The sequence below is a fragment of the Rhamphochromis longiceps genome, linkage group LG22, assembly GCF_057381845.1.
Source record: "Rhamphochromis longiceps isolate RC_006_pf linkage group LG22, R_longiceps_female_GT1.1, whole genome shotgun sequence".
In the NCBI taxonomy this organism is placed as follows: Eukaryota; Metazoa; Chordata; class Actinopteri; order Cichliformes; family Cichlidae; genus Rhamphochromis; species Rhamphochromis longiceps.
Window position 1 is genome coordinate 36,941,267 of NC_140577.1, and position 19,911 is coordinate 36,961,177.

Here is a 19,911-nt window from a genome sequence, read left to right on the forward strand (position 1 = left end):
AATCAGTGCAAATATGTAGCAGTTAACTGGGGTAAGGTAATACCATTTTACAAAGCAAGCAAATTAGAGCAGTACATAGCAATTCTGCTGGTGAGATGCGGTTACCTGCCCTAGCACAGTGAAGCTGGTATATTTAAAAATGTATTAAAGCCTTGGAAATAAATATCGTAGGGCTCTAAGGCCTCGCTGTGAAGTAGATCTTTCTGAAGATGGACTATGGCTCTAGAACGTTTACCATATAAAAACTAAACTGACTGGAAATTGCATCCTCTGCTTTCCAGAAAGCTGCAAAGAGCAGATGCAGAACAGTGTGGAGTCTGCAGCTGCGAGCTGATGGTGAGTGTTAGAAAGATCCTCTAATGTGATGGAGGAAGTAGTATGCTGATATGATGATTCATAAGACTAGAGTCTCTGAATACACAATGAAGCTCTTTCACAGTGCACTGAACAGCATTTTACTTCTTAACATGTGAATGCTACAATCAGAGCTAGTTCTAAAACTCTCCTTTGTACTCTGCAGGCACCTCAGCATGGTTTTATCTGCTGGACATAGCTCTTCTGGGTAAGCCTGGACTCTAAACATTGTTCTGTGCCTTAATGTGGGATGATGATTGCATAGACTAGAGTCTCTGAGAAGCATGAAGTTGTTTTCACAGTGCACTGACCACAAAACCCACAGCAGCCCATTTACTGCACATTACAGACATTAAATCATGGCTGGGCTTTCTTCAGGTCTGTCCAACAAAGAACACTTAAAGCTTGTGTTTCATTGCTTTGAGTAAAGGTAGTCATACTCAAGTATGCACTTGGTTAACCGTCTCTGAACTTTAGCACATGTAAAACATAAAAACATATTTACCATTTTAATACTTCAGATGTTTGAAACAAGTGTCCCAGTCATCTGGGACCTTACTGATAGTTTCTCACAGGGAGAAGTTGTACAGTCATGTAACAAGTCTGAAGTGTTTGCAGTAAATGGGTAAAGCATCCATACACATGGTTTCCCTGAATGTGTTCACTGGTATAAGTCAGGTGCTAATAGTGCTTTCTTTTGTCTTGTAGCTCGTCTGCACACAGCTGCTCTCTCCATGTCTGTAAGTAAGAAATGTGTTCATTTTGGGTCACCTGTGACCATACTTCATCATGAGCAGATTATACTAAGATATCGCAGCTAAGCCTGTGTATTCAAATGATCCAAGCTTGTTGAAATGGAGCTGCTGTTTCCTGAGTCTGGTCGATGATGATTCAGTTATTCGGTTCTACTGATGTTAACTGAAGTCTACTCGCAGCGCACTGAGACACTCAGACTGGAGCGCTTCCTGAATATATGGATGAGAAAGAGCTTGTGATTTCATCACTGTTATCTTGTCAGGCATGACTGTAGCAGCCCCAGCTGGATGACCTTCATGAAGAGAAAGCAGGTTGGTGTGAGTAGGTGGATTATTCAAATGATCATTGCTGCAGTATGAGATGCAGTGTGTGTGCTGTAAGTTGGAGATGTACTACACTCTGTGACAATGAGTTCCCCCACCCCCTTACATGTCTCACTCATTTTTGTCCTTTGACAGGTGTAACTGCAGAGGTGGCACTCCCAACACTGAAGAGCCTCGTCTGTCATCTGATGGAAGCATCAAGCTGGAGCAGTGCACGTCTTCCATTGCTTTAAGCAACGTGTCTTCATCTGTGTGAATGTTGAATGTGGTTTTTGTTTTGTTTTTAAACCACTGTATTTAAGGACAATAAAGGTTGACCACACAGGACCAATGGCTATTTTCTTCAGTGGGTTGATCACAGTAAACTCAGAGCAATGTGCTTTGGAAGCTAATATCAGTGGGTGACAGTTTTGCCATAAGTCCTTCTCATGCACTGATCAGATGGTTGTAACTGTATAATCCCCAAGCAGCTTTTGGGTTTACTGTCTTACACATCAGTGCAACATTTTACTTGTATAAATGTGTGAAACCTTACTGATGGGTGACTGAATGCTGTATTAAAGTGCTGCACATGGCTAAACTGGAATTGAATGTTAGTGATGTGGCAAAATTATCCAACATCATTAAACGATCTCATGCAAAGGAATAAAAGGCTGAGCTGAAAGCGGCTTGGTCACGTATTTCTACGCTGAACTGATATAAAATCGGGTGTGTCCAGAACCTGAGAAATTGTGTAGTTTGATATGTTTTACAAACATCTGCCTCCGTGAAATTGACTGACGTGCAAAGCTAATTTACACGTTGGCAACATCACTGAAGAGGACGAGTCTCACGTGATGCTGACCTTCTGACGGTAACCATGGTTTTATTTTGAAGGCTGAAAGCGACCCGGTAGTTCGTCGTCTTTGTTCTCGTAATGAGCGGGGAAACCGTTCAGGCGACCTTTTTGTGCTTGCTAGGAGTGCTCTTAGTGGTACCTGCCTTCCCTTAGCTTTAAGTGGACACGGACCTTTCTCTCCACAGTGGACATTTGAGCCACGACGTGCTGAAGCAGAGCAACTAGTCTGTTTATCGAGTTACCTCATGCTAACGAGTAGCGCTAGCTGGGTTCTGACAAAGCAGCTAACAGCGGCGAAGGTGAGCTTTTAGCTACTGACTTTTATCACTGACAGGTTTATTCACACCGAAAAATCATATGTGAGGTAAACTTTAAACAGCTCGCTCAGTGGTGAGTAACCTGTAGGGCAGCTGACCGCTGTGTTAGCAAAGCTGCACGATGTTGACGTGGAGCTGGATACCAAACTGCACGCGTAAACCAACCTTTCTACTTGTTTGAGGAGTTAACAAATGCGTTTCGAGAGGCTGAAAAAAGTTTGTTTTGTTTTTTTGTTGGGAAGGGCTGGCCAAAGAATAAGCTAACTGTTGGCTAACGCTGAGCTGAAGCTTTCGTCAACTTTCCCAGTTCCTCTGTGCTAAGGTGTCGCTGAAATACTGAAAGCACCCTCGAAGGTTGTCAGCTGAAACCAAACATGTAGACTGTTCTTCTGGACTTTAAATGGTGGAGTCTCGTTAAGAGCTGAGCCCTGTAAGTAATGTAGGGTGGGGGCGAGTGTAACCTTTTGTCTGCTGAACTGCTCGAACACACCCACAGGTGTGGCGATGACCCGAGGACGTCACGTTGCCCAGGCCTGAGGCCTCCTGAACAAGTATTTCAACTTCATAACTGCACCGACAGCGAGTGCATGCTTTTCTCTGAAGCTCGGGAAGCCAACAGGACGTGAGAACTGACGATTTTAACCGAGGTCTAACAAGCTCCGCGAGCAGACATGGCAGCTGTGGTGGGCAAAGCGTGGGGGTGGGTCCGCTCATGGGGCAGCAGCGGTGCCAGGTCAAAGGACACTAACGTTTTGACAGCTGAGCGCCAAAAGCTGCGTGGCAGTGGTGGTTGGGGCATCAAGGCTTGGATCTGGGGCTCATGGGGACGTCAGCATGAACTAAGCAGTCCAGTAGAGGAGTACTGGGAGGCACAGGAGAAGCTTCAGCCCATTAAAATTGAAGATCTGGCGGCAGGGAAGCCAGAGGCTGAAACTGTACTGGTGCCTAGGTGGTGGGATAGATATCTTCCAACTTCTTATCTGTGGCCAAGGAAAACTGAGCTAAGTGGACTACGACACAGGAAACGTGACGGTGGGACTGGAGATCCACGGGAACGTGATACTGATGGAGACTTTTCTGATTATGGAACCCCCCCTCCGTCCCCCACCCCTTCTCCCTCTCAGCTGACTTCTCCTTTTCGACTGTTTGCACACAGCTGGAACGTGGAGATTGTACCAGAGCACTACGAGATCTGCTTTAACTTCCTACGCCACTTGTTTGACCTGTTTGTTGTTGGCTTCCTGTGGACTGTGTCACCTCCTGCCAAGCTTATCCTGGAGGTGCTGGGTGTCCAGGGAGCACTGAGACTGTGGTTTCATGGTATGGCTATGTTTTTTGTCGCCACAGTTGGAATGGCAGGATTACTCTGGTTGATCCAGGAGTATCTCCTGCAGTTTGCCCTGATCTATGGCATCATTCAGGCGTTGGTGATCTCTGTCAGTGTTCGACAGAGTGTGATGCTAGGTGTTGAGGAAGAGAATGACCAGACAGGAAAGGACACTGATGACACGAGAGACACTAAGGAACACAAAGACAAGCCTGTGTCTGTCAAAGACAAGGTAAAGACAAATTAAAGGTGAGTCCATTTATTCTTGTTATATTTGTCAAAGTTATCAGATTTAATTTTATTCTGTAACATTGTGTTGTTTTTTTGTCCAGGCTTCAGAATAATACAGCTGTTTACTGAAGGCGTTTTAGTGTAGGGGCTAGCAGTTGTTACACAGTTGAACACTACGAGTCTGTGTAAGTTGATCAACTACTGTAAGAAGAAGAGAAAAATGCTCAGTGCTGTCATTGGGCATCCAACACAAACACAGCAGGGACATCCTGGATCTATTTTAACCCTGTTACCAAGTGAAACACAAAAAAACATTCTCTGAGTGGTGTGAAACCAGCTCGAAGCTCAGACCTGCTCTGGGAGGAACCACTTATTTCCCTGTCAAGATTGAGTTATTGTGTGTTGTGAGTAAGACCCACTATCAGCTGTCTGCTAGGCTTCACACAGCTTTAACAAACTTCACTGAGCGTGAACTCTGCAGCTAAGTTAACACAGCCAGAGCTGTGGTTATTTGTATGGAGTTTATCTTCTGCAAACACCTGGAGGATCAAACTACATTCACTCTGTCAGCTCGAGCAAAATAGAAAAAGGGCGCCAACTTGTTTACTTTCACTGTTAGTTGAAATAACTAAAATATGTTTGAGGCATTCTGTGACCAGTGGTAAGAAAAGCTGCTGTTGGCTGTGCAACAAAGCCTCGACACATTCAGTACAAGTTTCTCTCCCAAATGTGACGGAGTATTAGGGCCCCGTTAAGAGTAAAAATATATGTATTATTCAAAAAGTGGAGATTAAAGTCGTTGCTGTCACAGGCACCAAAGTAGCATTTCAAGATTAATCTCAAGCTTCTGACTTTATTCTCAATGTGACCCTAATGTTGCCTCATAGTTAAGTCTAACTGTGAAGCACCGATTAGCTGAGATAGTTAGTGCTGGAAAACTAACTTTAACAAACATTAGATGATGTCAGCTGTGCATTTTGTTACACACTTATTACAAGCTTAAAAAAAAAAGTTCAAATCCAGCATTGAGGCTCTTTATGTTTTTTAGGGGCCGATCGTGGCTCAAGAGTTGGGAGTTCGCCCTGTAATTGGAAGGTTGCCGGTGCGAGCCCCGGCTCCGACAGTCTTGGTCGTTGTGTCCTTGGGCGAGACACTTCACCCGTTGCCTACTGGTGGTGGTCAGAGGGCCCGTGGCGCCAGTGGCGCAGCCTCGCCTCTGTCAGTGCGCCCCAGGGCAGCTGTGGCTACAATGTAGCTGCCATCACCAGTGTGTGAATGTGTGGATGACTGGATGTAGTGTAAAGCGCTTTGGGGTCCTTAGGGACTAGTAAAGCGCTATACAAATACAGGCTATTTACCATTTTATGCTGCACTGAGGGGTTTCTGTCTTCTACTCTGAGATCAACATTGGGCCTGAATTGGGCTACTGCACATGCTCACATCCAAGCATTTCAATCCAAGTCGGGAAAGCTGACGGAGTTTACAATGTGTGAAGATAATGAATAACTCGAGACTACGTGAAAAAATGATGGAACTGAAGTTTGCTTTACTTAATAATTTTACATTGGTTATGTCCTCATGTTGGGAGCTGCCTTTAGGATGATTGTTGATTAAATGATTGAATTGGGATTAGTGGATGTTCTACTTCCTGAGTGTATCTGCCAGTCTGTGCTGTGTGTGACCAGCCAAAACAAACCACCGAGCTGCAGCAGTAATCAGGAGGAGACGTACAACAAGCTGAAGAGGCTTTTCTAAAATAAGCCCGTGCTACCTCCACAGTCTAGCCCTGAAAACATACATGGGCAAATGCTCAGTGGAGCAGTTATTACTGAGAGTTCATTCAGTGAGGAAGAGGTTGCATAACAGCGACTATGGATTGCATCCAAAGGGGAAAAAAAACTACTTTAATAAACTTTTCAGTTTATTAAAAAATGAATATTAGTTAAAGAACATGAGATGAAATCGAATAAATACTGGGAGTGCATTCTTTGATCAGAACAGACCAAGATGAACTTACTGATGTTAACAATGAATGTGTCGTCTCCACAGTCGAAGTACTCAGGGGGAGATGACAGATATAAATTACACCAGTGGATGTACCAAAATAATCTGACAAAAGCTCTCCCGGGAATACTCCAGCGTGATGATCCAAAGCACACTGACAAAATCATAGCGTTTCTAAAGGAGAAAGTGGCCTCAAATTCATTACTACACATTTGGATCATTTTAAAGAGTTAAAGCAACACAAAGCCCTGCGTTAAAGAGCACGCAGACATTTTTGTTGCATAGATTGATTCATGTAGAAAAGGTTTACATTCCACAAAAGAACAACTACCCGTCTGCATAGAGCTGTTTTTCTGTCTCTTGTATGGAATTCAGTAAGTAATTGACTTGTTCATAGACACTGAATTACCCTCAAAAGGCAGGTGTGCAAGCGCCTGCTGAAAGTGACTCTGAAGGCCTGCGTTAGCAGCTGGGCCTGAGAATCCTCACTGATTTTATAACTGATTCCATTTGATTACATTTTGACACAGTCGGAAATATTAAAATTCTGCTCATCAGTACATATCTACATTTTTATATCTATGTATAAAAACAAAGACTTGATCAGAGGTGTGAGCATCACAGCAGATGCCTTTCTGTCAAAGTAACTGAGGATAAAACACAGTCGGGTGAACGATCCACGCTGCGTGTTTCTTTGTGTGGAGTCCGTTTACCTGCTCTCATTTACTGTTTTAGCTGTTTGCTGGTTGTTTAAATACTTTAATGAGCTTTAAGCTGAGATTCTGTCGTTTGTAATTAAACATTTATATTTAAAAATTGATTCAGGATTTAATGAATCAATATCACTTTATTCAAGCTGAAATCGTTAAACCCTGCCCTACTTGCAGCCTATTGGTGATTTAACTACATGTTTTTATGTGAACCAAAAGTGTGTTACTCTGTATTTAATGTGCCTTATGTATTGTATCTTTATTTCAGACATATACAGAAAAAAAAACAATATATACACACACAAGTACACATACTTGCATTTACAAAAATGAATATATATGTAAATACACACACGTATGTGCTCAGATAAAACAAAATAAATAAAATAAGTCTAAATGACATGAAATGACAATTATTAAGTCTGAAATGGAAGAAGTATAACATACCTATTAATCCCTACCCCATGCTCAACCTTCTATTGAATCCCACACACAATAAACAAGGAGAACATGTATAAACATAGCTACAGTAATAGATACAATTTAGCATAGTTATACACACAATGGGTGATCAACTTGATCAGTTTCATATTCTTCCAAATGTTATGTTGTTTTGTGTGAGACATACGTTTAAACATTTGCTATTGAGACCATGTATCCCCCCCAAGTAGGAAGGCCTCCAAAGGGAGGAATAAACTCCAACAAAGGAAGAACATCATCAGCTTATGTTTACTGTGAGATGGCAAAGTACATGCGCCTGTTTCACAAAGCAGGTTTAGCAAACTTTCATGTTTGACGAGGTACGGATCTTTGACATGTTTGGCTCATGCCCGGTCTTGAATAAAGCAAAGTAAAATAAAAGCATGCACTATAAGAAGCATTTTAAATCTTACTTTGGGGAAAAGACATCTAACTTTTTAAGTGTCTTTATCAGATTTGACTGTACTTCTCAACATGTCGTTTTTATGTCCCACTGACAGAAGTAAAAGTACCAGCATTCTTCTCATTCATGTAGATTGGAACTTCAAATTAAATTCCCAAATAACTGCCAACATTATGCAACAGTGATAAGCAGTGGTAGCATTGACAAGGCCTTTGGTTTAACTTTCACCTCTGAGATGGAAACATGTTCAGTTGTAGAAGAGCTGAACAGGACACTGGTGAGACTGTCACTAGCAGTTCCACCAAATGTGCCTCTGCTGGTGAAAACTGCATCGGGTCTTTTGTTTTTCATGGAAGCCACGTCAGGCTGCACAGAGCACATGAGGAGAGTATGAGTTAGACACTGGAACAACAAAGAGAAGCTCTTAACTTTTCAAAATAAAAGACCCATACAGACTAAAGACTATGCTTCCTAAACACTGCTGGCTTGATTTTTGTTTTGGGGGATCTGACTGACAGTATAACAGTGTCTCCAGTGTCCACAGAGCCAGTGTTGGAAAGAAATGTTGCACGCTATGAAGAAATCTTAGTTGTCACTGTCCTGCATTTGTAGGCTGAAAACACTTGTTGTGTATCAGACTGATTGTTTTAGATTTCATTATTTCTAAAGACGTGAACTGAGAGCTCGGAAAAGGAAGTTGTTTTAACCAAACTGACAGCAGGGTGGTTTCAGAGGCAGTTTCCTTAGGTTGGCTCTGTTTTTGGGACAAATCTCACGTGTTTTCTTCACAGTTAACAGGATTTTATTAAACCTGTGCTCTTGAACAGAGTTTAGTTTTTGGTAGTTTTAAAACAGAGGCAACAACCACCGTGTTACAGTTAACTCTAATTGTTGAGCTATACCAGGCAGCATGCACACACGTGCAGTGATCGCTGTAGTCTCCTGATCGTCTGTTTATTTGGTGTGTGTCTTCCACAGGTGGAGAGAATTTGCTGGCACCACCAGTACTCCAGCTGTATCACACCTCCTCCAGCCCTCTGACGTCACAGCGGTGGGACTGAGACTGTGGACTGCAGCGTGTGTTCTGCAGCGTAACTTAAGAATTGTATTGCACATTAATTTCATATTCAGAGAAATGATACTTGTGGCACTTTATGTCCAGCACTACAGATCTGCATCTGTGTTCAGTTGATCTCACTGATAACTGTTGTAATCTACACCAGAAGAGCTCATGAATGTTCAGAGAATGCTTAAGTGAAAGGGGAAATCGCCAGCAGGTACCCGTTTCTGTTTTCTTCTTGTTTGTGGGACTACTCTTCCCATGAGACAGTCACTTGATTTGAGACCAGCCGATTGCCTCCAGTGCGTTGTGTTGGTGAGTAGAACAGCAAATCTTAGAGAGGACAGATGCAGCATTTATGAAGAGAGCCTCACTGAGACACTTTAGGTGAAGCAGAAATATCTTTGGGTCTCTTAAACACAGCGAGGAGCAGGAATAAACTCTGAACAGAAGTCTTACTGAACAGCACCACCGACAGTTTGCGCCTGCATCCACTGGCCAGTTTTAGTGTGCCTCCTAATGTTTAGCTCTTCTGACCGTGTTCATTGTGTGGGGGGCAAATTTAAATCTGCCGTATGGCCCCGCTCAGTTTGAACTCAATTGAAGCTTGGCCATGTACATTTGCTTGACTTTAACCTTTGTTCCAACACAGCTGATTTAAATGACCTCAACATGTCTTGAAGTTCTTCAGAGGCTGGTAATGAACCAATCATCTGACTCAGGTGTGCTGACCCAGGGTGAGATCTAAAACCTGCAGGACACCAGCTCTCAAGGCCTGGAGGTCCCACCCCTGGTTTAGACTCTGTGATGGTACTGACCTGTGACTTTGAGCTTGTATCCAGGACACCGTACCGGCTCACTCAGTGGAACAGGGAGCTAATGTGAATGTTTGTGTCGCCTGCAGGAGATCCGAGCTAGTAGCAAACACCACTGGTGAGCTATAGCTACTCAAGACACGCACACTACAGCATAGACCACAGGTGTTGAACTCCAGGCCTCGAGGGCCGGTGTCCTGCAGCTTTCAGATGTCTCCTTGATCCAACACAGCTGATTCAAACGGCTAAATGACCTCCTCAACATGTCCTGAAGTTCTCCAGATGCCTGCTAATGAAGTAATCATGTGATTCAGGTGTGTTGACCCAGGGTGAGATCTAAAACCTGCAGGACCCCGGCCCTCGAGGCCTGGAGTTCGACACCCCTGGCATAGACTGTATTAAAGCCAAGAGTAGTCTGCAGTTTAAATTTCTTTTTTTAGACAAAGAGCAAAAGACTAATGAAATCTAATTCAGATCTTTCCTTTCAAGTCATAAAGGAAGTAGCTTCAGCATGGAGATGGTTGCTGTTCGTTTATAAGTGATCAGATGTTCGGTGAATCAAACAGCAGGTCTACCTGAGCTGTGGAAGCTTCTGCAACCTTGGCATGCATTTGCAGCCGATGCTACATTCAAACTATGAACTGGTTGAAGGAGCAGTACACTCATTGTTGCTTTCTGTGAGAGATATGTGAGATTCTGGGAACCGGCACAATACCAGCAGCTGACTTTAAAGTATTTTGTGTGTACACTTAGATTCTGCCTTTTGTTGTTTTCTGTGCCATGATATATACTCACAACGTAGGGCGCACTTTCCCTCCACAGAAATGTCACGGAGGGCTTTTCCATTTACCACTACTCTCGTATATATTACTGTGTTTAAGTATGTGCCGCTGAACCGTTTATTCCAGTAACACTTATGGACTTCAGCTCCATCAGCCTGTGCGATGATGAAGCCTTTGGGCAAAATTAACTGAAGTATTTGTGTCTTATTTGTGCATGACGTATAACAAAACTACAGAATTCTTATTGATGAAAATATAGCGTAAAATCAAACCCTTACTGACACTGCACTTCACAGCACAACAGGGTTCAGAGTCTGCTGATAGTTTAAGGTAGGAGATGCAAATCTGCTGCTTTTCCTCGTCTTACTGTAACATAGGAGAGTCCTCAGAGGATGCAGCTTTAAAGGGCATCATTGGATCCTTTGGCCATGCTATATTTGTCCATCACAATTCAAATAATGATATGGTATTTTTTCCTTAATCTTACAATCTTAATCTTGCTTTTTTCCAGTTTTTGGCCACATAATGAAATATTTAAGTGTTTGAAAATGTTTGATTTTATAATATTGTTCAAGTAAACAGGTTACACCAAATCTTTACAAGTCTATGTGTATACTTCTTTGTTATTGTATTAATCACTTGCCTGATGCTGATCCCTTGTGTCAACCTGGAAGGAACAAAGCAGGGAAGGATTTCTAGCTGCCATCCTTCTCAGCTGAAATCTTGAAACTCTGGTGGTTGGTTATGTGGATTGTGCTGGAACGACCGTTTGTAGCCAGAGTGCAGGACCACACTGGTCTTTGCATGTAATAGCCAGCTAAACCTGATTGTTTTAAATGATTGATGCATTTGTTTCCATTCATGCTGGGAAATGTACTTGCACAGAGCTGATGACCTTTTTTAACTGCCAGAATTAATTAAGTGGTCAGTGCGTTCTTCAAATCAGATGTGTAACACTGATGCTACTCTGACAAGTGACCTAAAAGCACCCTAGGCTGCGTGAACCTCTGTAGCCTGTAGTTAGTTTCTACAGATGATTGATACCTGCCACATCACGCTGTAAAGTCACCAGGAGCCATCATATGAAATTAAATCTGCATTAAAAAAGACTCTTGGGTAGATTCAAACAATAAATTCTCAGGTATTTTTTTACTGTGGGATGTTGATGATGTAATAGTCTGTAGGCCAAAGTTAGCTGTGTTTAGTAGATCATGAAGAATGAAAAGCATCAGTTTTAAATCTCGGCTTGATTGTGACTCGAGTCTGACAAACTACTTTAAGGCAGGGCTCACATGAAGGAGCAATCTTTATTTGTCCTATTTCCTGCGAAACACGTCTTACTCTTTATCTGGTTAGTATTACACACACGTGAGTTTGGGTTTTTTTACACACTTTTACGAGTCCCATTTCTGTCTCTAGGCTCTAGACCTAGGAAAGGAACTCCCCTGTACTGTGATTGGTCAAAATACATAAATACTGCAGAGAGAGGGCCATTCAGAAACCTTTCATTAACATTTCAAATGTTAGTGCACACATCTCACCCTTCAAATGGAACAAATCATGGAGTCGTGAACAAAGACTTTACAGTGAAAGTTTGGCTTTTCCACCGACCACTAGGTGGCACTGGTGTCACTTGAGCGTTCACAATCATTGGGCCTTTAAAGGCTAAAAAACAAAGCAGCCAGGAAGCAGCTGCTTGCTTGGAAAGAAATAATGATAGCAACAGAACAGTGAAGCAATGTAGGAAGTCACAGTACTGAAAGTGCAAAGTTGCAAATAACTTTAAGCTGTAATGTTTTTGTCAGTTGATGTTGGACGTGTCTCCACCATTCACCAACAGGAAACTCGAATCAGCTGTCAGCACACTGGCCAACCTTTAAACCTTAAGCCAGTTCAAGGTGAGGCTGAGGAAGTGACTGAGAAGCATGACAACCATGTGTTTCCACAGTGGAAGCTACAATTGAGGTGTTTTTATCTTTGTCAGGTCTGTTACTGTGGGGTCTTTACTGAAAGTGGATTTTACACACAGATTTGTCCTTTAGTCCACTGGGGAGACCTGATGGGACATGACTAAACATTTATTCCTGTGTCACACATCAGTACGACATTTTTAATCACAGTTCAAAACTTTAATTCACATTAAATCTGATCTCAGTGTATTCATTGTGTATGTACAGAAAGCTGCAATACTGTTACAAGAACAATGTACATATGTAACAATGTGTGTGGGCAGTACAGGAAATGTTGGTGGAGATGATGTGAATATAACCCACGGTCTGAACCCATCCTGGATGAGGACGATGATGATGGAGTGTCACAGCAGAGACGTCAGAAAAATAAGCCTGGGCCAGTAGTCACGCAGCTTCACCCCCGTTCTCTGTGCCACGTTAGGCAGTTACATGTGTACACTCTGGTCAGCAACGAACCTCAAATCATGTAAAGCTCTGTCTTTATTTACCTCACAGCGAGGAAACCAGCGAGCACAGCAGGAAAAGCACAAACACCCCTCGCCCTCACCGAGGCTTTGTTTTCTGGCTGACATGCAGCTCAGGAACGTGAACACTGTAGTGAATCAGTGCACACACACAACTTCTTACTTTTCCATGCTGCTGCTCACAACCACTGCTGAGCCTGTGAACGCCACGCCTACCAAAGGAAAAGAAAAATGAAAAAGCAGTTGTACTCAAATCTCAAGTGGGCAGACTGGTTTTATCCAGTGGACACGAAGGATTTAAACAACCAAACAAAACTAAACCCATGAAAGTGTTTAAAGGTAAAACAGACCCCGCCTCCTCCTTCTGAGTTAATGAGCTTTGGTCAGAATACAGAGTGATTGTAAATAAGAGGCGGAGAGCTAAAGTTTTGAAGTAAGGCGACCGTGTATCTCCTCCAGGTCTCCATTCTTCAGATCTAGTCTGACTAATCCAGGCTTACATGATCCTGACCAAATCAGCTTACTTCAGTTCATCCAACATTAACATCCTCATCACACATGAAACTGTCTTCAAGAATCCAACTAGCTAAAACAATACCGATTTTGAAAGTGACTCCCAATGACATTAAAAGTTTTTTAAAAAGAAAACAAGCCTATAATCAGTAAATTCTGAAATATATAAGCTTAGTTAATATTTGTATTTATAACCAGCTCACTGCCAAAGTCTCTGATAAAAATCATGGGACACAAAACAAGATGGACTTGTGTGACTAATCTGCAAACTCTAGTTATACAACAGTAGTTAGAAACTCATTTAAAGCAGTTTTGTATGTAAATTGAAACATTTTAGCATGCGTATGTACTCATGATTAAACTGTGTTTATTTACTATATTTCAATAATCTAAATGTTTGACTTTATTTTTCCCTCACTTTGTTTTTGTAGAGCTACTTCCTAATACAGTAAAAGGTGGTACTGATTATGGGGAACACTTTACAGAAAGGCACTAATCCTGCAAAATACTTTTGAATATGGGTCCATTTGAATGGGATACACTAATTCGTATCTGCTGCCTCTATTAGTTAGTGTTATTGTGAGCATGCCTTCCATAGCCTAATGATATGGAGAGAGATTTACCTGATAAGGGTTGCCAATGTGTACAATATGATCCACAAGAGAAAACTAACACTTACAAATCTGTGCAGTAATTTGTGTGCAACTTTTCATTAGCACACACTTCAATCCACACACAAATACAAGCAATCTGACCACATGTAAAACTATTCTAAAAATTCATGCATCAAAACCTGAATACATTCTGATCATTTACACACAGTTCATTAAGATCAGCTTCACAAATCCTATAATCCCACCTTTCAAAAACCTTTCTGTGTGTGTCAAAAACTACACGTAACATTTCTCTCACTTACTCAAAAAACCTTAAATACGTTTGGATGAATCCCCTGATACGCACAGATCACATCGCATGCCCATGTGGGGTAAGCCTGCATCGGCTTCCCTTCATTGGCTTCCTGTTAAATCCAGAATTCAAAATCCTGCTCCTCACATACAAGGTCTTAAATAATCAGGCCCCATCTTATCTTAATGACCTTGTAGTACCATATCACCCTATTAGAGCACTTCGCTCTCGCTCTGCAGGCCTACTTGTTGTTCCTAGAGTATTTAAAAGTAGAATGGGAGGCAGAGCCTTCAGTTTTCAGGCCCCTCTTCTGTGGAACCAGCTTCCAGTTTGGATTCAGGAGACAGACACTATCTCTACTTTCAAGATCAGGCTTCAAACTTTCCTTTTTGCTAAAGCATATAGTTAGGGCTGGACCAGGTGACCCTGAATCCTCCCTTAGTTATGCTGCAATAGACGTAGGCTGCCGGGGGATTCCCATGATGCATTGAGTTTTTCCTTTCCAGTCATCTTTCTCACTCACTATGTGTTAACAGACCTCTCTGCATTGAATCATATCTGTTATTAATCTCTGTCTCTCTTCCACAGCATGTCTTTATCCTGTCTTCCTTCTCTCACATCAACCAATCACAGCGGATGGCCCCGCCCCTCCCTGAGCCTGGTTCTGCCGGAGGTTTCTTCCTGTTAAAAGGGAGTTTTTCCTTCCCACTGTCGCCAAAGTGCTGCTCACAGGGGGTCATATGATTGTTGGGTTTTTCTCTGCATGTAGTATTGTAGGGTCGACCTTACCATATAAAACACCTTGAGGCGACTGTTGTTGTGATTTGGGGCTGTGTAAATAAAACTGAACAGAACTGAATGAGCTGTTCTGTTTATTTAGAAAAAGACACGCAGGTCTACACTTGAAGCAGTTTTACACTGGGAGCTTGGTGCATCTCATATTTGTGGATCTGTGCCAAGCTGGCACGGCTAAATTCGTCTCAAAACCCCACGTTGGCGTGCGAGGTGATCTGTGCACATCAGGCGATTCCACACATATGTAATGTTTTTAAATGAGTGAGAGAGATGTTACGTGTAGACATTTGTACACACAAAGGTTTTTGAAAAGTAAAATTATTGGATTCGTAAAGCTGAACTTAATAAACTGTGCATAAATAATCGTATTTATTCAGGTCTGGGTATACGCATTTGTAAAATGGTTTTCATGTGGTCAGATCGCTTCATATTTGTCTGTGGTGCCCCTGAAAAGTTGCACACAAATTATTGTACACATTTGTAAATGTTAGTTTACGCTTGTGGATCGTATTGTACACAGAAGCAAATTTCTCTCCATACAGTGAAGATATAGAAAAGCAGCTCACACAAGCCCACCTCAGTGAACCAAACTATATTCAGAGCCTTGGCTCATATGTTCAGCATTCGCTGTAAATCTGGTGAACAGCTCAGAAAAGACAAATATGAAGCTAATCTAAATGTCCAGTATTTAACCCGCTGGGCTCAGGTACATGTCAAATATGGACGAGTTCAGAATTAAGAGCAGCAAATAAATTAGAAAACTACATTTTAAAAAAACAATATGCTGTATTATATACATTTAACTCTGCGAGCAGACAGCATTTAATGGCCTCTTTCTGCTGTCACCTTTTCCAAACTGATGCCTTGCAGTCAGAAAGTCCCACATGCTGCTGGGGAGAGTCAGCACTCCTCTGATGTATTCAGAACCAATCACATTGCTACTAATGACTACTTTTGGAATGATTTAAAGTTCCACGAAGTAACAGGAAGTAATGCGACTGTTATAGAGCTGTGAAGCTCTTCTGGGTGCACTGTGGAATCTGCAGACATAACTTTTCTGGAAAAAGGAAAATCGATTTTACAAGTTTTATTTTTCTTTTCTAAATAATCCTTTCAAACCTCCACATCATGGGGTTGATGCGCATCACCTAGATGATGACCATAAAGGAGCCCAACCTGCCAGCACAACTCAATAAAACCAAACAAAGGAAAGAATAAAGTTCAAAGCTCAGAGCTTATCTTCCTAGTGTGTTAGGTCGGCAGATAAGGCTGAGCAGTGATGTCATGCACACCGAGTGGAGCTGATTGGAAAAACGCTGAAACTGTCATTTGATTTCAGTTAGAATCACAATTTGAACGTGTTGCCAGTCTATGCTTCATATTTAAGTTGGCACAATAGCAAACACGCTTTGAGGTCGGCAAAGTATTTTCCACGAGCCCGTGACGTGGCCATGACTTTCCCCGAGAGGAGCAGCAGCACAGAGGCTGCCGTCGTGCGGCAGCAGCTGGGACTTTCAGACTCGGGCTGAAGCCCGGTTGTCAGGCCTGAACCTCAGTGATGAAACTAAACTAAAACAAGAGTGCAGTTTGTTTGTTTTTAATGTGTCATTGTCGTGGCGCCAAAGAGCCCTCAGACCACACAATCAGCCCTGCTTTTTGTTAGTGTGAGTGCGACCCCCCAGAGTTTGGGGGTACTGTAGTCCCCCCACCCCCCGTCTGTCCATGGCCTCTCCTGCCGTGGCCCAGGATACAGTGAGCGCTGCCGCAGCCTTCGTCGTCGTCGTCTCCCTCGCTCTCGGAGGAAGATTCTCCAAACTGTCGGGGCTTCTCGTAAATGCAGCAGCCTGAAACACAACAAGCAGCTCATGATGCCACAGGCTCACATGAAGCTCCAAGTTCGTCATTTCAAAATTAAAAATACTTTCACTTCAGAAACAGTAACTGCAGGAGCGTGTGATTAAACACATACTGTGTCTTTGATGTAGTAAGTGTGCAGAAGGCGGATGCTGAGGCAGGAGTCCGTGGTCTACTCAGGGCTTTAGCTGCATTTTAGTGCATGTTACACATGTGCACGGTACTGAGAAAGATTAAGGCTATTAAAATTAATTAGCTGAGCCTCGATTATGTCATGGGGAAAGTAATGAGATGCAATGCACCGTGACACGCTGAAGCACGTTCGGTACAGCTACTACTTGTTGTAATTACTTCATGCGTGTCATATACTGCAGTTAAACAGGAAAACCACGTGTACTGTACAGTCACTCGTGGTGCGCAGGTGTATATGGTCCAGGCTTTATAAATAAGTGTGCATCATTTGACTGAGTACAGTCTCTGCTGTGGACACACAGTTTCAACCATGCTGAGGGGAAATTAATGATACAAAAATAAATAAATAAAAAGAATCATATGGAAAGCAGGGGTGCAGCGCGGCAGTACTAACGGTGCTGGGCAGCATAGCCAGTGTACTTTGTTGTCATTTCAAACTGGTTTTTCTTTTTCTTGCTTTCTTTCCTGATAATAAAACCACACAGTTCAGAGGAAAACGTCCAAATCGAGTTTCTTTCCAGGACAAACTTCATGAAACAGCTTTTTCAGGACTGACTCTGCAGCCCGGTGCCAAATATTCCATTGTTCCACACTCAGCATAAGAGTAAAATATCAGCTGTGTTGTTTTTGTGATTTAGTTTTAATTGTTTTATGATGACTTTCAATTATTTCATATTCTGCAGAATCCCAACAGACGAGCCACTGGACGCCCACAGAAAATCCCACTGATAACAACAACCCCACTGTGAAACCACCACAATCATAAAATATACCACAGTGCAAGTTTTGGCACTGAACCTAAACAGTAAAAGAAAAAGTGCATCCAATACGTTTGCATTTGTTCCTCCTAAAATGTGACAGAGCAAAACACTGAAAACTGGTGGCAGACATATTTGAAATGCTTAATTACATTTCTCAGCCTGTGTGCTACGGAGAAAGATAAACTCACACTTTGAAGACCTTCTTCCCAAATGCTCGTTGTCGACAGTGTCACTGGACCACTCTACCTTCTTCTCAGTCTTCCTCTTCCTCAACTTGATTGTCAAGCTTCTTCCCTCCTGTAACATGTAAGAGGTCTACTGTGAGACATCGCAAACAAACCACAGTGTGAACTGTGAATCCTGCAGTCACACTCAATGACATCTATCATTTGTAGGACCTTCTTGTTGTCTCTATGGCGTCATGGGCATGCTATTGTTTCCTGCTCTCTGAAAAGTAAAACATGTCCTTGCTCAGGTGATGGAGCAGGTCACCTACTAATCAGAGGGTTGGTGGTTTGATCCCTGTCTGCTGCAGATACTAACCCCAAGGACTTGTTCCTCTGATGTATCAGACTCTAAATGTGTATGGATGTTAGACAGATACAAGTGCTAATTGGCTAAGTTGTGGAAAGTGCTTTGAATGCTCAGAGCAGAAGCGTCTATATAAGAACCAGTCTATGTACCATGACCATCAGTTAGGCAAATTCTGACAATATAAGGAATAAATTGCAACTATTGAAATACTTCTAATTATGACAACATCTGCAGTAAACAGTCTGCATCAGACGAAGATTTGTGTAAAATGATACACAAAGTATGTTGTAGCCAAACACGAGTATGCCTCTTAATATCCTTTAAGACTTCTTCTTATTTAAAAGTCAAACATGACTATGCACATATTTAAAAAGAAATAAAAAATGCGCAACAAATTTTAAAAAAAGTCAAGCCGTGAGGGTTGGGAGGGGTTAATAACAAACTATTAAAGAGCACTTGCCTCAGAAATGACACAAAGCTGGGGTTACCGGGCATGTATGCTAGCAGAGACCATCCCTTTGCCCCGTGGTGCCTGCAGATGGGCCTGTCTGCGCTGCATCTAAACCCATTCTAACCGACTATGGGGATTTCAGTTAATGGAGGTCTGACTGTTTATCTGAGCAGGACAACTTGAAATATGATTTGAACAGAGTGTATTTAACATGTAAACCGGATGCTCCTGCTGCTTTAGACATTATGCAACAATACTACAGATTCGGGTTGTTAATTGAAAGCTGTTTAACTTTCACACAGCAACGCGGAGCTATTCAGCACTTAGCCCGCTATCGGCTTTCCCTAATGCTACCGCGCTACTAGCAGCCCTGTCATTTAAATAAGCCTAACGTAACTAACATATCAGGCCTCACGACGCTTCCCCCGTAATAACATAAACGCTGTATCTTTAATGTACACTGTCACTGGCTGCCAGAGCGGTCCAACTGTCTCAGGAACAGCTGTCCATCGTTTACCTGCTGGGGCGGCGGCGGCGTGCTCGTCTGAACGGTCTCCGTTATGGTCTCACTGGATGTTCCTGGAACCTCCGCCATCCCTGCAGCTGCTTTGCTAACGCTACCGTTAACTAGCTTAAAGATCCAAAAGAAACGAAGCAGAGCGTCAACAATGAGCGACACCGCGTTAGTCGACAGCTAACCGACTAACCTTCCGCTCTTTAACTCCAAAAATCGCACTGAATGGAAAAATGTCAACCCACAGTTACGAGGTGTGGGACAGCGGTGGCTACAGTCAAAGCACAAAACGCGTTAGCCAGGGTCGGAACGGAAACGTACGGCTCCTCGTTACAACTATCAGCTATGGGAACCATCATCACCCACAAAAAATAATCACATGACAGTAGTCGCTGGGCTACATCATTATATTATGTGTGGAATTTAAATGGTTTAGATAGTTAACTGGATAGAAAACTCTGTTTCCACAATTTATTTTATTTTTAAACTCGGGAAGGATGTTCCGGTTCCTCTTAGCTTTAACTTGAAACGCTGTGGGGAAGATATTTCCAGACGGA

General features: G+C 42.5%; 2 protein-coding genes and 1 non-coding gene across 6 annotated transcripts; 2 read left to right on the plus strand and 1 right to left on the minus strand.

Annotated features, from left to right (window-relative positions):
* The first annotated feature begins 600 nt into the window (after positions 1–600).
* Positions 601–667, plus strand: LOC146644474 (small nucleolar RNA SNORD52). Its single transcript, XR_014909456.1, has one exon. It is a non-coding gene; the product is annotated as a small nucleolar RNA SNORD52 (small nucleolar RNA).
* Positions 668–2,299: 1,632 nt separating this feature from the next.
* lg22h6orf47 (linkage group 22 C6orf47 homolog) lies at positions 2,300–11,502 on the plus strand. Of its 4 annotated transcripts, XR_014909446.1 has the most exons (4): positions 2,300–4,164; positions 8,722–9,613; positions 9,708–9,736; positions 10,108–11,502. XR_014909446.1 is itself a non-coding variant. In XM_085397092.1 (2 exons), the coding sequence occupies exon 1, from the start codon at positions 3,260–3,262 to the stop codon at positions 4,160–4,162; it is 903 nt and encodes a 300-aa protein (XP_085253218.1). In that variant the 5' UTR covers positions 2,300–3,259; the 3' UTR covers positions 4,163–4,164; positions 8,722–9,873. The 4 variants fall into 4 exon arrangements, 1 of the variants encoding a protein (XP_085253218.1); XR_014909444.1 differs by having other exon boundaries at positions 8,722–9,736; positions 10,108–11,501; XR_014909445.1 differs by lacking the exon at positions 10,108–11,502 and having other exon boundaries at positions 9,708–9,873.
* A 266-nt stretch (positions 11,503–11,768) lies between these two features.
* On the minus strand, positions 11,769–19,758 carry ppp1r11 (protein phosphatase 1, regulatory (inhibitor) subunit 11). Its single transcript, XM_085397093.1, has 3 exons — positions 19,358–19,758; positions 18,044–18,152; positions 11,769–16,892 (listed from the first exon to the last, which is right to left on the minus strand). The coding sequence occupies exons 1-3, from the start codon at positions 19,433–19,435 to the stop codon at positions 16,708–16,710; spliced, it is 372 nt and encodes a 123-aa protein (XP_085253219.1). The 5' UTR covers positions 19,436–19,758; the 3' UTR covers positions 11,769–16,707.
* Positions 19,759–19,911: the final 153 nt, after the last annotated feature.

Excerpts from the sequence above, each read along its gene's own strand:
- ppp1r11 (XM_085397093.1), bottom strand. The coding sequence starts at position 19,435 with ATGGCGGAGGTTCCAGGAACATCCAGTGAGACCATAACGGAGACCGTT. Across the intron at positions 18,153-19,357 it reads CGCCGCCGCCGCCCCAGCAG|GAGGGAAGAAGCTTGACAAT; the intron begins GTAAACGATGGA and ends TACATGTTACAG. Across the intron at positions 16,893-18,043 it reads GGGAAGAAGGTCTTCAAAGT|GCTGCTGCATTTACGAGAAG; the intron begins GTGAGTTTATCT and ends GTTGTGTTTCAG.
- lg22h6orf47 (XM_085397092.1), top strand. The coding sequence starts at position 3,260 with ATGGCAGCTGTGGTGGGCAAAGCGTGGGGGTGGGTCCGCTCATGGGGC.